The sequence below is a fragment of the Sorghum bicolor genome, chromosome 10, assembly GCF_000003195.3.
Source record: "Sorghum bicolor cultivar BTx623 chromosome 10, Sorghum_bicolor_NCBIv3, whole genome shotgun sequence".
Lineage (NCBI taxonomy): Eukaryota > Viridiplantae > Streptophyta > Magnoliopsida > Poales > Poaceae > Sorghum > Sorghum bicolor.
This window is the reverse complement of record NC_012879.2, coordinates 58328534-58348192: the sequence shown is the minus strand read 5'-3', so window position 1 is coordinate 58348192 and position 19659 is coordinate 58328534. Positions and strand designations below refer to the sequence as shown.

The following is a 19659-nucleotide window of genomic DNA, read 5'->3' as shown; positions in this document are numbered from 1 at the left end:
GACTGATAGCCTTTTCCTTTACTGCAGGCGTGGTTCATATCAAACGAGTGACCAGTGACTAAAGCTTGAACAGTGAAGGTGCAACTAAAGCTTCATCATAAAAACAAAATGAATAACGCCAAACGCTGTAAACGGCCATGAGCTACAGGTTAACGTAGACCACAATCAAGACTGGTTTTATGGAGGTAAATAATAGAGGAGTGGCACTGTAGCAGTGGAGCCACTATAGACCACCCTAATAAACCCTGTCACTCACTCACTGTCACAGAGCAAAACACCCTGGCATCGCATTGACTTCAGAGCTACTACTCGTACGAGCAGTAGTGAGGCCTGTTCAGTTGTCCAAAAGTTTTTGGTTTTAGATATAGTAGCACTTTTGTTTATATTTATTAAATATTATCTAATTATAAACTAATTAAATTTAAAAAATTTGCCTCGTAAATTACAGATAAATTGTATAAGTTTTTATTTTTGTTTATATTTAATGCTTTATGTAGTTACCGTAAAATTCGATGCGACAACAAATTTTGAAACTTTTTAAATACTTTTTAGAAATTAAGGAAGTGTTTAGTTAGGGTTGTTAACAGCCACTATAGCATTTTCTTTTATTTAATAATTAGTATTCAGTTATAGACTAATTAGGTTAAAAAATCGTCTAGTAAATTACTCTCTAATTGTATTTTTAGTTTTATAAATAATTTATATTTAGTACTCATATATATGCTTAAATATTTGATATGAATGATAAACCTTAACGGATACGACCAAACATAACCTAAACAAACGGCTCATCTTTTGATGCGGAAGACCAACGGGAAGAGGCAGGGGAAAGCGCGGGCGCAAGGCTGCCGCTGCAGCTCAGCCTGCGCTCCGGTGCTCCACTCTCGGCGGAGATCCCGATCCTGCTGGAGCTGGGAGTGACGATCCGGATGGCGTGGCGTGGTACGGACGTCACTTACCTCGGAAGTTTCATGTGCAAGACACGAGATCCGAACCAAAAAGCCATCAAGATCTGCTCACCTCCTCCCCTCCAGCATTATCCTCCTGACGACGACGACCATGAGGACGATCCGCAGCTCAGCAACACCAAAAAAAACCATGGCAGGCGGTTACTGAAAAGGACGAGCACGACGAGCAGGAGGGAAGTCTCACGCACGCAGATGCATGCCGCGCGCGGCGCCAGCGCGAAAAAGGCACGGCGTCGTCCGTCCTGGCGTCCTGACCTGTGAGAGTCCTGGCGGCCCACCCACTTGAAGCGCAAGCAAGCAGAAGCAAGCTGCCGAAACCTCCGGGCCTCTGCTCCCCTCCCCTGGCTCACCAACTCCACCAACTCCGGCCTCGCCCTCTTCACTCCCACTGCGCCGCGCCCCCGGGGGAGCTAGGGGACCCGGCGGCCACGCGCGAGCCGACCAGCCACCACCACTCCGCTGCGCTTTTTGACGCCCGCCCCGCCCTACCCCTGCCCCGCACGCCGTCCTCCTCCTGCCTGCGTCGCCCGCCAGGTCTCTCGGACAACGCAATTATTGCCGCAGCGAAGCGACAGGTGTGGCGTCAATGGCGTGGGTCTGACCCTCAACCCTCACTGGCCCAACCATCCGTCGCCTACTACTACCTAGCTAGCTCCGGGTTCAGTGGAGCTAGTCGTGGCAGCCATCATCACCATCATAGCCACACTTCTCGCTCGTCATCACGAGCTGCCGAGAAGATAGTTGCAGCAGCCCACTCGCGGCGCAGTGGCTTCCCTGCCCTGCCTGCCCACGGGCTGTGTCGTGCGTGCGTGCGTGCACACATATGCGCCGCGGCTGCGGCGGCGGTCGCCTTGTCGTTTGCTCTGTCACGGCTAGCTGCGCTGCGCGGGTTGGATCGGAGGAGGGGGAGTAAAGAATTGGAGGCGGGCGCGGATTGGATGCTGTGTGTGCGCGCGGAGGACGCGCTGGCCGCCGCTGCAGCCGCGGCCGCGGCGTCCGACAAGATGCGCTCCGTGACCCTGTCAGTCCCTCTCTCTCTCAAACTTGCAAGTGTGGTGCTTCGTTGGGTCTTGGAGTGTGTGTGCTCAAAGTTGGCTCCTTTCGTGTCTGCGTGTGTGCAGGGGCGGGACGATCCAGAGGGCGGTGCGGAGGATGGCCGGCGGCGGCGGCGGCGGCCGGAGGAGACCCGGCGCCTCGTCGGCGGACCCGGGGACCGGCGACGCGTCGGCGTCGGCATCGGCCAGCTGCTCCGGGGTTGGTTCTTGCTTCCCTTATGATTATGATCAAAGTCTCTCTCTTTTGGTTTTTCTTCCGCCTTCGCATTCGCTCGCGCTTCTGCCATCTTTTCAGTACCCGCGCAATTTCTTCTGCGCAACTTGGGTTCATCGTTCGAGGATTGTTTTTTGCTGCGCTCAAAAACATTGGCAAGAATCTGCGGTGTTGTCTTGTGCATCGGGTAGGGTAGTGAGGTAGCATCAGCTCCAGACGATGTCTGATTGCTTCGCATTCCGTGTTCGAGAGGGGGCCCAGCCCAGATGAATCGTCGCTTTCCCTTGTGCTAGTTCTTCACTGTATGTACTGTACTTGTGGAGTTGTCACTTTCCTGCCTCGGATGTATCGTCCGACGGAATGCCTCGTTTCTTGCATTGGTTCCCAAACTGTTTCAGGCCTTGTTTAGTTCCGAAAAATTTTGGGAAATGGACACTGTAGCATTTTCGTTTGTATTTGACAAATATTGTTCAATCATAGACTAACTAGGCTCAAAAGATTCGTCTCGTCAATTTCGACCAAACTATACAATTAGTTTTTATTTTCGTCTATATTTAATACTCCATGCATGCGTCTAAAGATTCGATGTGACAGGGAATGTGAAAAATTTTGCAAAATTTTCTGGGAAGTAAACAAGGCCTCAGGTGATCTGTGAAATCTATTCCGTGTTCGAGAGTGGGCCCTCGCCTCTATTCATGCAGGTACTGATCTGGTGTTTGTGTTTTTCTTTGTAGGATGATAGCAGCATTGGTAGTGCCAAGAGGGAAGGGGCACGAAGGTGCATCATGCAACGGTACAGATCGCAGCTCGAGCAGGAAGTGAGTGTCTTTTCCTTGGTCTATGAACTCTACAATTTTGAATTTTGTAGCATGATGTTTTCAGTTGAAAGAATTCCGCCTTGTTTCAAGTTGTGATGGGCTCTGTTCCTGCTAAATGGAAGCTGGCTGATATTGGCCGTGGCATATCCAGTGCTTCATTGAAAATTGCAGATGAGAGTGGTCCTCTGATGAAATCCAGTATCTAAAATTTGTTATCTGAATATACAAAGTTCGTTAAAATTGTGTGCGTTTTTTTACTCATGCCTTCCCATATGCCTTTAACTTCATCAGTAACAGCATCATTGTGGTTCAAGCAGTTTTCCATGGACACCTTTGATAAGGAAAGCTTGAATAGCTTCTGTGACAGGAGAATATCTTTTTGCAAGTTCAAAAGAACAAAAAGCAGATATTCCTAGATGTGATTGTGTACTAAGTGTAATACTCTAGTCTTGACATACCTGTACAGGTTAAGAAATTGCAAAGGCAACTCCAAGAAGAGATTGATTTGCATCTGGCGTTGGCAGATGCCATAACATATAATGCGGCGCTGATACTTAAGTCATCTATAAAGCTTCCAGACAAGGTGCACAATTTAGTTAAGAGTATTAATGTATTCATTTTTTTTGTGACACTCGTCATGGACCCAGCAATCTTATGATATCCTATCTCTTTTAAAGGCACATGAGCTATTAATTAGCATATCCTCTTTGGAAATCGCTATCACAAAGCTTGAGGAGGACCTAAATCACCTGCATTATCAGTTATGTCATGCAAGGAATGAAAGGCTACTTGCAGAAAATAAGCCAGGATGCTTGCTACCTACAGCATCAGCTTGTCAACCCTCCACAGCTTCCAATTGTACAGGGGAAGAGGTAGGTTATCTTCAAAGTTTAAATCTCTTTTCTAAAATTACACTTTTTACTATGAAAATAGTGACTGTTTCTTTGTCAATTTTCTAAGCCCGGACAAGTGTTAAGAGATTTGAGATTCAGAGTTTATCACCCAGTGGAAGAAGATTTTTCAACTGAACCTGAAGATCAACAGAATGACGAAAAAGCCACTGAAGATGGAGAACGGGTGTCTCTAAATATGCTGCTAGAAAAGCACCAAGATGTTTCTTTAACTGGACTGTTGGAACACCAAGATGAAGAGGTCCTACTCTCCACTGTATTCATGTTTCTCAGTTTTACATACACATTTTGGGACCTATGAAAATTAAAATTTTCAGTTAAGAAAAATATCATTGTATCCCTGCAGATGCAAGAGGCATGCTCTATGGAAAAAGAAGGCAAAGAAGATCAGAAGATAGATGTGTTACCATTTAGCCAGCCCAATTTGAAGAGAAGCAACATGAGTGGAAATTTGTGGAATAATCCAAATCAGCTCTCTGAAGAGATGGTGCGCTCCATGAAAGATATCTTCCTTCATTTATCTACATCTTCCAAGATATCACCAGAGGAGCCTTTTGCTAATTCATCTTCATCAGCAGAACGTCTGTCTGGTTCAACATTGACTACTTTATCAGATTCATCTGTAATAGCCTCAGTGCTGCTCAGTCCTTCAATTGACTTGAACCATGATGATGGTATTGTTGATGATGTTAGAAACTTTGACCCATACAATGTTAATGGGAAGGAAGCACGGAGAGACATTGGAAGCTATTGTTCAGTAGCTGAAGTGTCTTGGATGTATATTGGCAATGAACAACTTGAATATGCATCTGGAGCTCTGAAAAAGTTCAGGTTTCCAGTTAAACACTTGCCTTCAGTTATTGATTATAATTAACACATTGAATGCTGAAAATTTTACAACTAAGCAGCACTACAATTTACTTGTAAACTTAACAATTATTTCTCCCTTTCTCCTTTTGCAGATTTCTTGTGGAGCAACTATCAAAGGTTGACCCTTTTTGTATGAACTGTGATGAACGGTTAGCATTTTGGATTAACCTGTACAATGCATTAATAATGCATGTAAGTATGATCTATCACCTTTTTTAAGATGTCACTAAGTTACTTGTTTACAGATAGAAGTTGATGTTTTTTTCCCGTTCATTATTGTCAAAATATTATGCACCCTGAACACTGTGCATGTTTACTTGAACTTTACTAGGCTTATTTGGCATACGGTGTCCCTGAAAATGACATTAAGCTTTTCGCACTAATGCAAAAGGTTTGATTAAATGTGTCTTTGGTCTATAACTTTCTCTGAATTTTCAGTATATAGTAATTTGACAAGCTAGAGATAATGTTGCAGGCCTGTTACACGATCGGTGGGCAGCCTGTCAGTGCAGCTGAAATAGAGTTTGTGATTCTGAAGATGAAGACTCCAGTGCACCGGCCACAACTCGTATAACTTTGTTCCTCATTTCAGGTTCCTCTATTTCATCATACAAGATAAAAATCCATCTTACTATTCTCCTCTGTTTCAGTCCTTGATGCTGGCCCTTCACAAATTTAAAACATCAGAGAATCTCAAGAAATATTCAATCGATGACCCTGAGCCTCGTGTGCTCTTTGCCCTCTGTTGTGGGATGTTCTCTTCACCTGCGGTAAGTGAATGAGTAACAATGGAACTCTGTTAACAAGAAATTCTGTTTCCAGTGTGCACAGTAAAGATGCAATAATACTTAAACCGAGTTATTCCATATTCATGTTTTGGGAATGGTAACTTCCTATCACCCAGGTAAGGATTTTCTCTGCTGAAAATGTTCGAGACGAGCTTCAAGAATCAATGAGAGACTACATCCGAGCATCAGTTGGTATCAATGACAAGGGAGAGCTTATAGTCCCCAAGTTACTGCAGAGCTATGCCAAGGGCATTGTGGAGGACTCTCTGCTTGCCGACTGGATCTGCCGTCATCTAACGCTAGATCAAGTCACTGCAATCCAAGATACGTCATCGTCGCATAAGCAGCGCCTTCTTGGAGTGCGCAGTTTCAGCGTCATCCCATTCGATTCAAGATTCCGGTACCTATTCTTGTCCGAAAACAGTAGGTGCCAGAACTGAAACAAGCTGCATTGATCTATGTGCAGAAAGCCACAAGAGTGGGCGTTTGACATAGTGAAAAATGAAAAAAGTTAGCCGTGTTGTACATTTTGTAAATTTTGGTGGTGATTAGGATTCTTCTCTGTATGTAAAATTCAGTTAACTTTTGTACATCAAGCAAACCCGAAATATAAACTGTAGATTGGTCGATGGTTCAGTTTCAGGTTAGTGGCTTAATTACTGACAAGCAAGTGAAACAACCCAAAATTTACTGCAAATTCACAGCCAGCAAACTGAACTATGGCTGCTACTGAACTTTACAAGGCAATCGAGCGCGCATTCATTTCTGAATAGGCTCGATGTCGATGAGGAGGCCCTGAGACGGGTATGGCAACGGGAACCTGGAGAAGCTGCGGTCGCAGCCGGCGGCGAGCTTCCACCTGAAGCGCGTTACGATGTGGTGCATGGCCACCAGCGTCTCGACCCTGGCGAACTCGTTCCCGGGGCAGACACGCGCGCCGCCACCGAACGGCACGAAGGCGAAGGGCGGCACAGCCGACGCGTTCTCGAACCGAGCCGGGTCGAACCTGCCGGGCTCCGGGAAGATGGCCGGGTCCCACTGCGTCATGTTGGCCGCGTGGATCACCTGCCAGCCCTTTGGTATGAGGTAGCCGCCGTACTCGACGTCGTCCACCGTCTTCCTCATCATGGTGAACACTGGAGGCACCATCCGCAGCGTCTCCAGCGCCGCCGCCCAGGTGTACCGCATCCTGCCGAGGTCCTCCCATGTCAGAGCCTCCCCGGCCGCCTTGCTCCGCGCAATCTCTTCTTGCTCTGATCAAATTCATTCCATCGTTCATGGAACCCATCAGCGTCAGCATCACAGCGTGTATGCTAGAGCTAACAACTATGATGAAGCTAATTACCCTGGACAACTTTGTCGTAGGCGTCCTTGTCGGCGTCGAGCTGCCGGATGAGGAAGGTGAGGAGGGCGGCGGTGGTGTCGTGCGCGGCGACCATGAGAAACATGACGTTGTCGATGATCTCCTCGTCGGGCAGGCCCTCCGCGAGCATGAGGGTGACAACGTCGCTGGCCGGCGAGCTCTCCCCGCGCTCCAGCTTGGTCCTCCTCTCCTGGATGACCCCGGCGACGGCACGCCGCCCACGCTGGCTCGCGGCGAGGCACCGGCTGTAGGTGGTGAAGGGCAGGTCGACCGGGACCTCCCAGATGCCCCTCACCAGCTCCTGGAACTCCGTCCAGAGCTCCCGGCGAACAGCGCCCGTCCCGAGGCCGAAGATGGCGGTGCACATGACGTCGAAGGTGAGCGACTTCATGGACGGCATCACGGCCACGGTGCCCCGGCCGCGCCACTCGGCGTCGAGGTGGCGCCGGACCTCGCCGTCCATGCTGGCGACGTGCCTCTTGACGGCGTCCACCCTGAGGAACTGCACCATCATGGCCCTGACGCGGCGGTGCTCGTCGCCGACCACGTCCCTGATCGTCCGGCGGCCCACCATCCGGGCGAAGGACTCGGGAGCCTTGGCGGTCACCGCAGCGCTGGCGAAGATGAACTTGTTGGCGGAGGTGCCGACGAGGAAGGCCGTCGGGCAGCCGAAGAGGCGCAGCCGCGACACGGGCCCGTACGTGGCCACGCACCGCCGGAGCCAGTCGTCGGCGGTGTTGGCGCGGAGGGCGCGGAGCAGGCTCAGCGTCTGCCCGATGAAAGGCAGACCGAATGAACCGGGAGGCAGGGGTGCTTTTGGATTCGTCTTCTTGCCGCCGGCGCTGGCAGAGAGGAGACGGAGCAGTACTGGGACCGATGCTACAACCGCGAGGACGACGGCAACTGCAGCCACCAATGTCGCCGGAGCAGCATCCATTGCTTCCGATCAAGAGCTTGCAGTTTGCAGTAGTACTTCCTTGTTAGGTGCCTACTCCACTTGGAAATATTGTTAGAGTAGTTTACATTTCTTTCGAGGTGATGCCTTTTGGTTGAAAGGTGGATGCCATTGGAGTAGGGACAAGATGATTAGTCATTTAGTCAGCATATGATGAGAAGATAAAGATAAATAAGAATACAGGACGATGAAAAAGACAATTAAGATGGGGAATGGTATATTGGTAAATGGTAATCTCTATATAGTCATAGTCTGCTAGAAAAACAGCATAATGTTCTTTTTTCACTAGGGTGTTGCCTGTTGGGACTTCAACACCGAGATAAATATTTCCCAGTATTACACATTGGTGCCGATGAAAAAAAAAAGTGAAGTTTTCAACAAAACAAACATCTTCTGTATTTCTTCATATGCAAGAGGCTCCAGAAAAAAAAAAAGACAAACTAACAGAGGGGGTGAGGCAAACTGACTTTGCATTTCATAAAACTAGTGAGATGCTGCGTCCTCTGTATTGGGGTGGGGCAAACTGCACATGACTTTGCATTTCATAAAACAACTAGTGAGATAGTGTGTCCTCTGTATTATGATGAGTAATTGATAAGATGATATGAGGCTTTTGGTTGTGTTCAATTGAGCTTGACCATGGTGAACTATCAAAGGCATCGAGTTGATATGTGTGTTATTTGTATCTTTTGGTTTGTGATGTACAGGTAATGGATGGGATATGATGGCCAACAGTGAGCGATGAAGGTCAAGTAAGGTTCATGCTGATGATCCACAGGCAGTGAAGGAGGAACGAGGAAGCTTAAGACAGAACAGCCAAGGAGTTAGTGTGTAGACCATAGGCAATCTGCATCGTCCACAAGCAAAAGCAACAGTACATGGGAAGTTGATGGAGACAACATTGACTAAGTCAAGGTGGGAATCAAGGTCCATGAAAACATTCATAGTCATCCCCAACTGCTACATGAGTACATCACACTGCTGACATACCCTGTTATGGACTTATGGCCTCTTCACTGCAACTGCAAGAACTCGCTACTGAATTTCCTTCACAAGTCTGTGTGGGACTCACCTTACTGTGTTTCCAAAAATATAACTTAAAGTGTATCTCTTTGACGTTTATCTTATATTGAAAAGACTTGGACTGGAACACCGAAGGTGTAATCTCCGATACAATATATAACAGGCTTGGAAATGTTCAGTGGCTCTAACCGTACTTACCCAGCAACTTCTCCAGTGCTTAACATTCTACTGTAAGTTTGTGCGGTTGACTTTCCGCATTTTTTTTATTTGCAGAGTTATGCAATTTACATCATCAACAAGTGCCCAGTTTTCTTCTTCTCTTTTCAGTTGAGATCTTTAGATCTATATATACAACAACTGGACTGCTCTGTTTTCATTAACAAGCATCTCTGCAGCAGGTGAGTTTCATGAGAGAATCATGCAGTCAGTGAATTTGCCAAGAAGCAACAGTAGCACCTCCAAATTACCTGTACCTTTCTTTGGTCTTGCCTTCGTCCTCCTCTCCTGTGCCTCTCTCGCCAGCTCTTGCACGGAGCAAGAGAAGAGCTCCCTCATTGACTTCCGAGATGGGCTCTCACAGGAGGGCAAGGGAAGCCTCAGTGTCTCATGGGCCAACAGCACAGATTGCTGCAGATGGGAAGGAATTACCTGCAGCTTCGATGGCATGGTCACAGGAGTCTCGCTGTCTTCTAAAGGGCTCCAAGGGAGGATCCCACCATCTCTCAGCAATCTTACAGGGTTGCTGCACCTCAACCTGTCCCACAATTCACTCTATGGCAATCTACCAGCAGAAATGGTGTTTTCTAGCAGAATCATCATCCTGGATGTCAGCTTCAACCACCTATCTGGTCCTCTGCAAGAAAGTCAATCCTCAAATACTAGCCTTCCTCTCAAGGTACTGAATATCTCAAGTAACTTCTTTACAGGACAGCTACCATCCACAACACTGCAAGTGATGAACAATCTGGTCGCTCTTAATGCAAGCAACAACAGCTTTACGGGACAAATCCCATCTATTTGCAACCACTCCCCATCACTTGCCATGCTTGACCTTAGTTTAAATAAGTTCACTGGCACTATTTCCCCAGAGTTTGGCAATTGCTCAACGTTGAAAGTACTCAAGGCTGGCCACAACAAACTTGCCAGTGCTCTACCTCATGAACTGTTCAATGCTACCTTATTGGAGCACCTTCTTTTCCAAACAATAATTTGCAAGGGACACTTGATGGTTCCAGCCTTGTCAAACTCGGTAATCTGGTTTTCCTTAATCTTGGATCAAATGAACTCAGTGGCAAGATGCCAGACTCTATTGGGCAGCTGGTAAGATTGGAGGAGCTCCACTTAGACAACAACCTGATGTTCGGAGAGCTGCCATCGACCCTAGGTAACTGCACAAGTCTCAGGTATATCACCATCAGAAATAACAGTTTTATGGGAGATCTTAGCGAAGTTAACTTCACCCAATTGGATCTGAGGACTGTAGATTTTTCACTGAACAAATTCAATGGAACAATTCCTGAAAGCATATATGCATGCAGCAATCTAATTGCACTGCGGTTGTCATACAACAATTTTCATGGTCAGCTCTCACCAAGAATAGGAGATCTTAAGTCCCTGTCCTTCCTTTCGCTGACAAATAACAGTTTGACAGATATCGCAAATGTGATACGGTGCCTAAAGAGGTGCAAGAACCTCACCACCCTATTTATAGGAACCAACTTCCATGGTGAAACCATGCCACAGGACGAAGAAATTGATAGTTTTGACAATCTTCAGATACTGACCATAGATGCCTGCCCATTGGTTGGGAAAATCCCTCTTTGGCTATCGAAGCTCAGAAAGTTGGAGATATTAGATCTATCATACAATCACCTTACTGGAACAATACCATCCTGGATTAACAGGCTGGAACTCCTCTTCTTTCTGGACGTATCAAGCAACAGGCTCACAGGGGATATCCCACCTGAATTGATGGAGATGCCAATGCTACAATCTGAGAAGAATGCTGCCAAGTTGGACCCAAAGTTCCTTGAGTTACCTGTATTTTGGACACAATCACGTCAATACCGTTTGATCAATGCTTTCCCCAATGTATTGAATCTATGCAACAATAGCTTGACAGGCATAATTCCCCAAGGGATTGGTCAGTTGAAAGTGCTCAATGTCCTCAACTTTAGCACTAACAGTTTATCTGGAGAAATACCACAACAAATTTGCAACCTCACCAACCTGCAGACTCTAGACTTGTCAAATAACCAGCTCACAGGTGAACTCCCATCTGCATTGAGTAATCTTCACTTCCTTTCTTGGTTCAATGTGTCTAACAACGACCTAGAAGGGCCAGTTCCAAGTGGAGGACAGTTTAATACCTTTACAAATTCTAGCTACATTGGGAATTCCAACCTATGTGGCCCTACACTCAGCATCCATTGTGGCCCGGTCGAAGCACCTCCAGCCTCAATGAAAAGAAGCCACAAGAAGACCATCTTGGCAGTTGCTTTCGGTGTCATTTTCGGTGGACTTGCTGCTCTTTCATTGCTTGCATGCTTCCTGATAGCACGGTTGGTATATGACGACCACACGGAAAACGTTGTCCCCCTACACAGGCGGTAGCAGTAATGACTATGACTATGTTACTTTATTACCTCTTGTACTTTCATACATCCACTTGAACCTTATTACTGCAATATACAAATTATTGAACTCTTTTTAGAACCTTTTTTAGCCCTTTTTAGAACTACTGCTGTTTGAACATTGTAATGAAATTGTGCAGCATTGTCATCAGATTGTATATATTTCTTTTAAAGGAGATTAACTCTGCTTTTAAGAAAGCCAGGGTTTAAATGCTCGGGTTACCACTACAAATACAGTGCTGAAAACAAGGGTAAAGATATCCGAAATCAGCTCACTTGGCATCCCTTTCTTGTGTATCCACCAGATTGGATATAATCACCAGATATATCTTGTAAGTTTTAAATCTATAATGCAAAAATGAGGTTCTCATATCTCTTTGTGCAGTGTCCATATGGGCCGACCTAACACAATTTTCAGCACTACTTGATGCTGCACTGCTACTGCAAAGCAAATACCACATAACCTAGTTAGCAATGTACAGAACTACATCTACCTATACAGATTTGGACTCTTATGCAGCTAAATGCAGGTGTAGTCTTCCTGCAGTTGAATCCACCACAAATTCCCCCAAAAATCATGCAATAATAACAGGGGATTCAACGCACAGTAGGATTTTGAGAAGAAAAAATCCAAATTTTACCACGCAGACTTTGACATTGCCTGCCCACAACCGCATCGGCAGCCGGAGCATCGAACGCCCAGCCGCCCATCGAGTGTCGCCCGAGGGCTTCATGGGCAACCGCCCGCTTCACTCCATCCCGCGCCTCTTCGACACCACGGTGGTGGCTAGATCGACGGCGTGGCCTACTCCGCTGGCGGGCCGAGTGGAGCCGGTACGCGTGGCGTCCGTATCCGCGTCCGCCCCCGTCCCCACGAGGCCACGACCCCACGACAGGCGGACGCTGCCCGCTGCCGCCGCGGGAGCAGCGACCGGGCCGTAGCGAGCTCTGGTTTGGACCCAGCGGTTGTTGCTGGCATGCTGTCATATGTGGAGCAACAAGATTGGCCGCCCGATTCGGATCCGATGCGGTGGATTGATCGAACGGTGTTGCCCGCTTTCTTCGAAATTCAGAATTTATACACGAGAGTCAAAATATTTTAAGTTTAATTAAAATTATTAAAAATATAACATCAAACAAATATACTATGGAAATATAATTAATAAAAATCTAACAATAATTAGTTATTATCTTATCATATAAATTTAGTTAATTTTGAGATGTTTTTACTCTTAAAGATTCTTAAAATGACTTATAACTTCAAATGGAGGAAGTGTGACATAAAGTTAAAGTTGAGGCTCTTGCATTTTTACCCTTTTTGTATCGAAATTATAGTTTTGCCGCTGTTTTTTGAACTTTGTGAAATTATCCTTGTGTTTTCAAAATGATGCACCATTTATCTCTATTCCATCGTCTTTTCACCGAAGGTGTTAACTTTTATACAAAAGGAGAAATATGTCCATACGATTTTGCTCCCGGTTTCTAAAGCTATTTTGATTTTACTCCTGATTTAAATAAGAAATATATATTGTATTATGACAAAAAATGGTTAGATTTGACCAAATAAATTTGGCACAAATTACAATTATTTTAAATCAGATTTAACTAATGTTGAAAGAAATATTCGAAATTTAGTAGCATCTTAGCAAAATTTTGATAGCATTACGGCAACAATAAGAATCGAATCGACAGAGATCACCCCCAACACTAATGCCAAGAAGAGAGAATCCTTCTGAAATGATCTCAGCCAAACATATCTCGTTCATGCAACATAGCAACAAGGACTGCACCAAGCAACCTGCCAACTGCCAAGGGTGCTGGCACGAATCTTAAAGCACAGATGAAGGGGGGAGATAAGGGCAGCGAACGCATACAGTGTCTTATGAAATAAACAAATTCCTTGCCCAATAGAATGAAAATGCATACTATCTATTCCTTGTAGACAAGTCTTAATGTAACATTTTGTTATAAAAAAACTCAAAATCATGACAGAGAAATATCAAATACTTACGTCAGGCTTGCACCTTCTAGCATTTTCATTCGCCAAGGACCTGAACGGCAACAGAAAAGAACAATATCAAAAAAAAAAAAAACCATCCTGCAGTTGCCATCACAACACGTAAGGCTAGTGCGACATCGATGAACTCAAAGCATCACTAATCTAGTACTCGTACACGCACTTGATCCTAATATTCTCCCTGATCAACTAGCCATAACCCACCACTTATCAGTTGTAGACAAATTGCAACTTGGTCCTTAATTGGAGGCTTAAACTGCTCTTCACACGCGGAATCTCAAAAGTCACAGCTAGTTCAGCCACAAGGGGCAATCTCAGAAGTCAACCCTACCCCTAGCCTCCCCTGCAAGGCCACAACAGAAACATGACTTGCAGCGCATTAGCAATTACTACTACTTGCATAATGTCAGCTGTCTGCAGTTGACCTGCATTTTGATAGAGCATCAGCCAGTAATTGACAGTTGGATAATCCTATTCTTTTCATCAAGACCCAAAGTCAGCGAGCTGGGCATGCATCTTTGCATTAAGATAAGACAATTGGAGGGAAGCTTCTCTTTCGGGGTCCTCGAATTCTGTGACCCCATTGACCACAAAAATGCGTAGCGCCCGGAACTCAGGAGGTTCATGGCAGTTCGGCATCGGCCGATGCAGCTGAGTCGCCGTGTCATCGCCTCGTCGGAGGTGACGCTGACGACGCTGCTACTACTAATCCTGGTGCTGCTGTCTCCCTGTCTCAGCGGCCGCGCCGGCGCGGCGTGCACGGGGGAGGAGAGGGAGGCCCTGCTGTCCTTGCTCGCCGACCTCTCGCCGCGGCCCGGCGACGGCCTGAACGCGTCGTGGCGTGGCGGGTCGCCCGACTGCTGCACGTGGGACGGCGTGGGCTGCGGCGCCGACGGCAACGGCGATGGAGCCGTCACGCGCCTCCGGCTGCCGCGCCGCGGGCTCGGCGGCACCATCTCGCCCGCGGTCGCCAACCTCAGCGCGCTCACGCACCTCAACCTCTCCGGCAACAGCCTCGGCGGCGCGTTCCCGGCGGTGCTGCTCTCGCTGCCCAATGTCGCCGTCGTCGACGTCAGCTACAACCTTCTGTCCGGCTCGCTGCCGGACCTGCCGCCGGCCGTGGGCGCCGGTGGCGCGCTGCCGCTGCAGGCGCTCGACGTGTCGAGCAACTACCTGGCGGGGCAGTTCCCGTCCGCGATCTGGGCCCACACGCCGAGCCTCGTGTCGCTCAACGCCAGCAACAACAGCTTCCAGGGCGTCATCCCGTCGTTCTGCACGACCACCCCGGACCTCGCCGTGCTTGACCTCTCGGTGAACCAGCTCGGCGGAGGCATCCCCTCCGGGTTCGGCAACTGCTCGCGGCTGCGCGTTCTCAGCGTTGGCCGGAACAACCTCACCGGCGAGCTCCCCGACGACATCTTCGACGTGAAGCCGCTGCAGCAGCTGCTGATCCCGTGGAACAAGATACAGGGGAGGCTCGACCACCCCGAGCGCATCGCCAAGCTGAGCAACCTCGTCTCTCTCGACCTCAGCTACAACGACTTCACCGGAGAGCTGCCCGAGTCCATCAGCCAGCTGCCCAAGCTCGAGGAGCTCCGGCTCGCGCACACCAACCTGACCGGCACGCTCCCGCCGGCGCTCAGCAACTGGACCGCGCTCCGGTACCTCGACCTCCGGGCCAACCGCTTCGTCGGGGACCTCGACGCCGTTGACTTCTCCGGCCTCGGCAACCTCACCATCTTCGACGTGGCCTCCAACAGCTTCACCGGTACAATGCCACAGAGCATCTACTCCTCCGCGTCGCTGAAGGCGCTGCGCGTGGCGACCAACCAGATCGGAGGGCAGGTCGCGCCGGAGATCGGCAACCTTCGCCAGCTCCAGTTCCTGTCGTTGACCACAAACTCGTTCACCAACATCAGCGGCATGTTCTGGAACCTCCAGGGGTGCGAGAACCTCACCGCGCTGCTCGTGTCGTACAACTTCTACGGCGAGGCCCTGCCGGACGCCGGCTGGGTCGGCGACCATGTCAGGGGTCTCCGGCTGCTGGTGATGAAGAACTGCAAGCTCACGGGCCAGATACCAACGTGGCTGTCGAAGCTGCAGGACCTCAACATCTTGGACCTCGCGGACAACCGCCTCACCGGCCCGATCCCGCGCTGGATCGGCAGCCTGAAGAAGCTCTACTACCTGGACCTGTCCGGCAACCAGCTGTCCGGCGGGATCCCGCCGTCGCTGGCGGAGCTGCCGCTTCTGACGTCGGAGCAAGCCAGGGCAAACTTCGACATAGGTCCAATGCCACTCTCCTTCACCCTGAAGCCGCCCAACAACGCGACGGCGAACGGGCTGGCCCGCGGGTACTACCAGATGTCCGGCGTCGCCACGACGCTCAACTTCAGCAACAACTACCTCAACGGCACGATACCGCCCGAGATGGGGCGGCTGGTGACGCTCCAGGTGTTTGACGTCGGTAGCAACAACCTCTCGGGCGGAATCCCGCCGGAGCTCTGCAACCTTACCAAGCTGCAGTTCCTAATCCTGCGCCGGAACCGTCTGACGGGGCCTATCCCGGCGGCGCTCAACCGGCTCAACTTCCTCGCCGTCTTCAGCGTCGCGTACAACGACCTCGAGGGGCCGATCCCGACGGGCGGCCAGTTCGACGCGTTCCCGCCGGTGTTCTTTCGGGAGAACCCGAAGCTCTGCGGCAAGGTGATCGCCGTCCCGTGTACGAAGCCCCATGCCGGAGGCGAGTCTGCTTCGTCCAAGCTAGTCAGCAAAAGGATCCTCGTGGCCATCGTTCTTGGAGTCTGCTCCGGAGTGATCGTAATCGTCGTCTTGGCCGGATGCATGGTGATCGCCATTAGGAGGGCGAAATCGAAAGTGTCAGTCGGCGACGACGGCAAGTTCGCGGAGGCGTCCATGTTCGACTCCACGACGGATTTATACGGCGACGACTCCAAGGACACGGTCCTGATCATGTCGGAGGCCGGCGGCGACGCGGCGAAGCACGTCAAGTTCCCGGACATCCTCAAGGCGACCAACAACTTCGGCCCGGCAAGCATCATCGGGTCAGGCGGCTACGGGCTGGTGTACCTCGCGGAGCTGGAGGACGGCACGCGCCTCGCGGTGAAGAAGCTCAACGGCGACATGTGCCTGATGGAGCGCGAGTTCCGCGCGGAGGTGGAGACGCTGTCGTCGGCGTCGGCGCGGCACGAGAACCTGGTCCCGCTCCAGGGATTCTGCATCCGCGGCCGGCTGCGGCTGCTGCTGTACCCGTACATGGCGAACGGCAGCCTGCACGACTGGCTTCACGACCGGCCGGGCGGCGCGGAGGCGCTGCGGTGGCGGGACCGGCTCCGGATCGCGCGGGGGGCGAGCCGCGGCGTGCTCCACATCCACGAGCACTGCACGCCGCGGATCGTGCACCGGGACATCAAGTCCGGCAACATCCTCCTGGACGAGTCCGGCGAGGCCCGGGTGGCGGACTTCGGCCTCGCCAGGCTCATCCTGCCCGACCGCACCCACGTGACGACGGAGCTGGTGGGAACGCCGGGGTACATCCCGCCGGAGTACGGGCAGGAGTGGGCGGCCACGCGCCGCGGGGACGTGTACAGCTTCGGCGTCGTGCTGCTGGAGCTGCTCACGGGGAGGCGCCCCGTGGAGGTGGTGCCGACGCAGCGGCACCAGTGGGAGCTGGTCGGGTGGGTGGCGCAGATGCGGTCGCAGGGGAGGCACGCCGAGGTGCTGGACCACCGGATCACGGGCGGCGGCGGCGGGGACGAGGCGCAGATGCTGTACGTGCTCGACCTCGCATGCCTCTGCGTCGACGCCGCGCCCTTCAGCCGGCCGGCGATACAGGAGGTGGTCAGCTGGCTTGAGAACGTGGACACCATCGCCGCGTCAACGTCATCCGAAGATGTAAAAATCACTGATGGCCACGGACAAATTTGACAGAATGTTACATGAAATTGGAAGAATTCAGCGTCCTTTCTATGATCTGCGCTGCAGGATGCAATCGTTGCGGGAACTAGTCAGAGTTAATGATGATCGGAGAAATAAATTGTTTGCAGGCTGCAGCATTGCAACGAGCGGCAAAGACATTTTGTGTTTGGGAGGAAAGCCCACCTGTTCAGTCTGGGCCCTTGTAGTTTTGGGCCTGTACGGGCCTTTTATGCTCTGCTCAGACTTGTTGTGGGTAAAGCTTTTATTTGGGCCTGGGCTTGCAACTTTTTTTTGGGATTTGGGTCTGCTGTTTTTTATACCTTCATTCATTTTTTACTCTTTTTTTGGAGTGTTTAATTTTTGAAGACCTTGGCTCTTTTTGTTCCTCAAGGTTTCCAATTAAGCATATCTAATTTTAGTAAGAAAACAAATATTTCTCACTATATTTCAGTCGAAACAAAGTCATTCGTTAACCTTATTCGAAGGTGTGCCCATCAAAACAACATTCGAAACAATTGTTTGCTGAATCAAAGAACCAAGCAAAACCTCTTCTCTGTGTGTAATTGAGCATCTCGCTCTTTTTTTTTTAAATTTTTGCACAACTTTGTTTCTGGATTAATCGGCAAAAATATGTAGCATGTTAATTAATAAATTGGTAACAACGATACCTCTTCTTTTTGAGAGAATTATTTTCTCGACCTTAAAAAAAGTGCCTCTTAGTTTCTTAGCCGTTTTTTGATTGAACTTAGTTATTTGACCCAGATTCGAGTTTTGTTTAGTTTTATGGCCCTTTTGTTAGTTTGATGAGGTAATGGGGTTAAGTAGTATACGAAAAGACTATTTTGCCCCTGGTGCCGAATGAAAAAGAGTAGTATCCTACATATACACTGTACGGGTTTTCAGATGGCTTAATATCAATAATTTTACAATATGGTCTGCAATAATTTTTTGAAGCATGGGATCATTATCTTTTATATATATATTTGCACATGACAATTATAAATTCAAGTGCACACATACGTAATAATAATTGTCATGTGCATAAATTCATATTATTGTTGTTACGTATGTGTGCACGAGGTTGTCGCGAGCAGTAGCCTATATATATATATATTCAAGTGCACATAACAATTATTTTTTTTCACACATTCATCTGAAGATGTAAAAAAAACTCTGATGGCCATGGAAAATTTGACACACAGTAACTTGAAACTGGAAGAATTCAGCGTCCTTTTATGATCTGCACTGCTGGATGCAATCTTTGCGGGAACTAGTCAGAGTTAATTATCGAAGTTTGGAGAAATTGCAATGCAACGGGCGCCGGGCATTTTTGTGCTTGGGAGAAAAGCACACCTGTTTTTTTTTTTTCTGAAGGAAAACCCACCTGTTTAGTGCGGGGCCTTCAAATTTTGGGCCCGTTGGACCGTTTATGCTCTGCTCCAGCCAGACCAGCCTTGTCTTTCGGCCTGGGCTTCACCGCTTTGGGGATTTGGGTCCGCTGCTTTTTTTTATCCCCTCATTTTTCACTTTTTTTTCGGAGTCTTTAGTTCTGAAGACCTTTTGTTTCTGTGCTCCTCAAGGTTTGCAATTGAGCATCTCTTTTCGTATAGAAACAGAGGTTTTGCCGATTTATTTCAGTCCAAACAAGGTATTCAGATAAAACTTATTCGAAGATGCGCCCACCAAATTCTATTTGAATTCGCTTGGCATAAAGTTATGGCAAATAAGTATTGTTTGCTAATTTGTTATAAAAGAAAAACACTACTAAACGATAGATAAATTCAGCTGATAAATTCAAACGAACTGGACGAATTGTTTAGTGAATCCAAGAACCAAGCAAAACCACTTCTCTGTGTGTAATTGAGCATCTCTTGCTTTTAATTTTCGCAGAACATTGTTTCTGGATATATGGGCAACGATATACAGCGTATTTAATTATAGCACCACACGTCATCAGCGTGTGTGCATTGCCTACTCAACCAGTCAGCGTTCTGAGCCGGGCTTCCAGAATATTCGGCAGACACATGCATAATGGATGCTCAAGATCAAAATTGATAAGATTCAGAACAAGAAAAACAAATAAAACAGAGCAACGAACTACTTTC

General features: G+C 48.6%; 2 protein-coding genes, 1 long non-coding RNA gene and 1 pseudogene across 4 annotated transcripts; 2 read left to right on the top strand and 2 right to left on the bottom strand.

Annotated features, from left to right (window-relative positions):
- LOC8063795 lies at positions 1166 to 6259 on the top strand. 2 transcript variants are annotated; one of them, XM_021449557.1, is made up of 12 exons: positions 1166 to 1989; positions 2090 to 2222; positions 2972 to 3055; positions 3522 to 3638; positions 3733 to 3927; positions 4016 to 4207; positions 4313 to 4797; positions 4929 to 5028; positions 5168 to 5227; positions 5312 to 5404; positions 5487 to 5606; positions 5741 to 6259. In XM_021449557.1, exons 1-12 carry the CDS (start codon positions 1907 to 1909, stop codon positions 6062 to 6064), a joined length of 1986 nt encoding a protein of 661 aa, XP_021305232.1. In that variant the 5' UTR covers positions 1166 to 1906; the 3' UTR covers positions 6065 to 6259. The 2 variants fall into 2 exon arrangements, with proteins under 2 accessions (XP_021305232.1, XP_002438920.2); XM_002438875.2 differs by lacking the exons at positions 1166 to 1989; positions 2090 to 2222 and adding an exon at positions 2864 to 2881.
- On the bottom strand, positions 6224 to 10514 carry LOC8065117 (cytochrome P450 716B1). The gene is made up of 2 exons (XM_002437455.2): positions 6970 to 10514; positions 6224 to 6877 (listed from the first exon to the last, which is right to left on the bottom strand). The coding sequence occupies exons 1-2, from the start codon at positions 7922 to 7924 to the stop codon at positions 6384 to 6386; spliced, it is 1449 nt and encodes a 482-aa protein (XP_002437500.1). The 5' UTR covers positions 7925 to 10514; the 3' UTR covers positions 6224 to 6383.
- Positions 9317 to 17970, top strand: LOC8065116 (annotated as a pseudogene).
- LOC110431035 lies at positions 11734 to 12516 on the bottom strand. The gene is made up of 2 exons (XR_002448530.1): positions 12240 to 12516; positions 11734 to 12039 (listed from the first exon to the last, which is right to left on the bottom strand). It is a non-coding gene; the product is annotated as an uncharacterized LOC110431035 (long non-coding RNA).

Coding starts and splice junctions, on each gene's coding strand:
- LOC8063795 (XM_021449557.1), top strand. CDS start 1,907: ATGCTGTGTGTGCGCGCGGAGGACGCGCTGGCCGCCGCTGCAGCCGCG. Junction 1,990..2,089: donor AAGATGCGCTCCGTGACCCT/GTCAGTCCCTCT, acceptor GCGTGTGTGCAG/GGGCGGGACGATCCAGAGGG. Junction 4,208..4,312: donor TGGAACACCAAGATGAAGAG/GTCCTACTCTCC, acceptor GTATCCCTGCAG/ATGCAAGAGGCATGCTCTAT.
- LOC8065117 (XM_002437455.2), bottom strand. CDS start 7,924: ATGGATGCTGCTCCGGCGACATTGGTGGCTGCAGTTGCCGTCGTCCTC. Junction 6,878..6,969: donor CTACGACAAAGTTGTCCAGG/GTAATTAGCTTC, acceptor GAATTTGATCAG/AGCAAGAAGAGATTGCGCGG.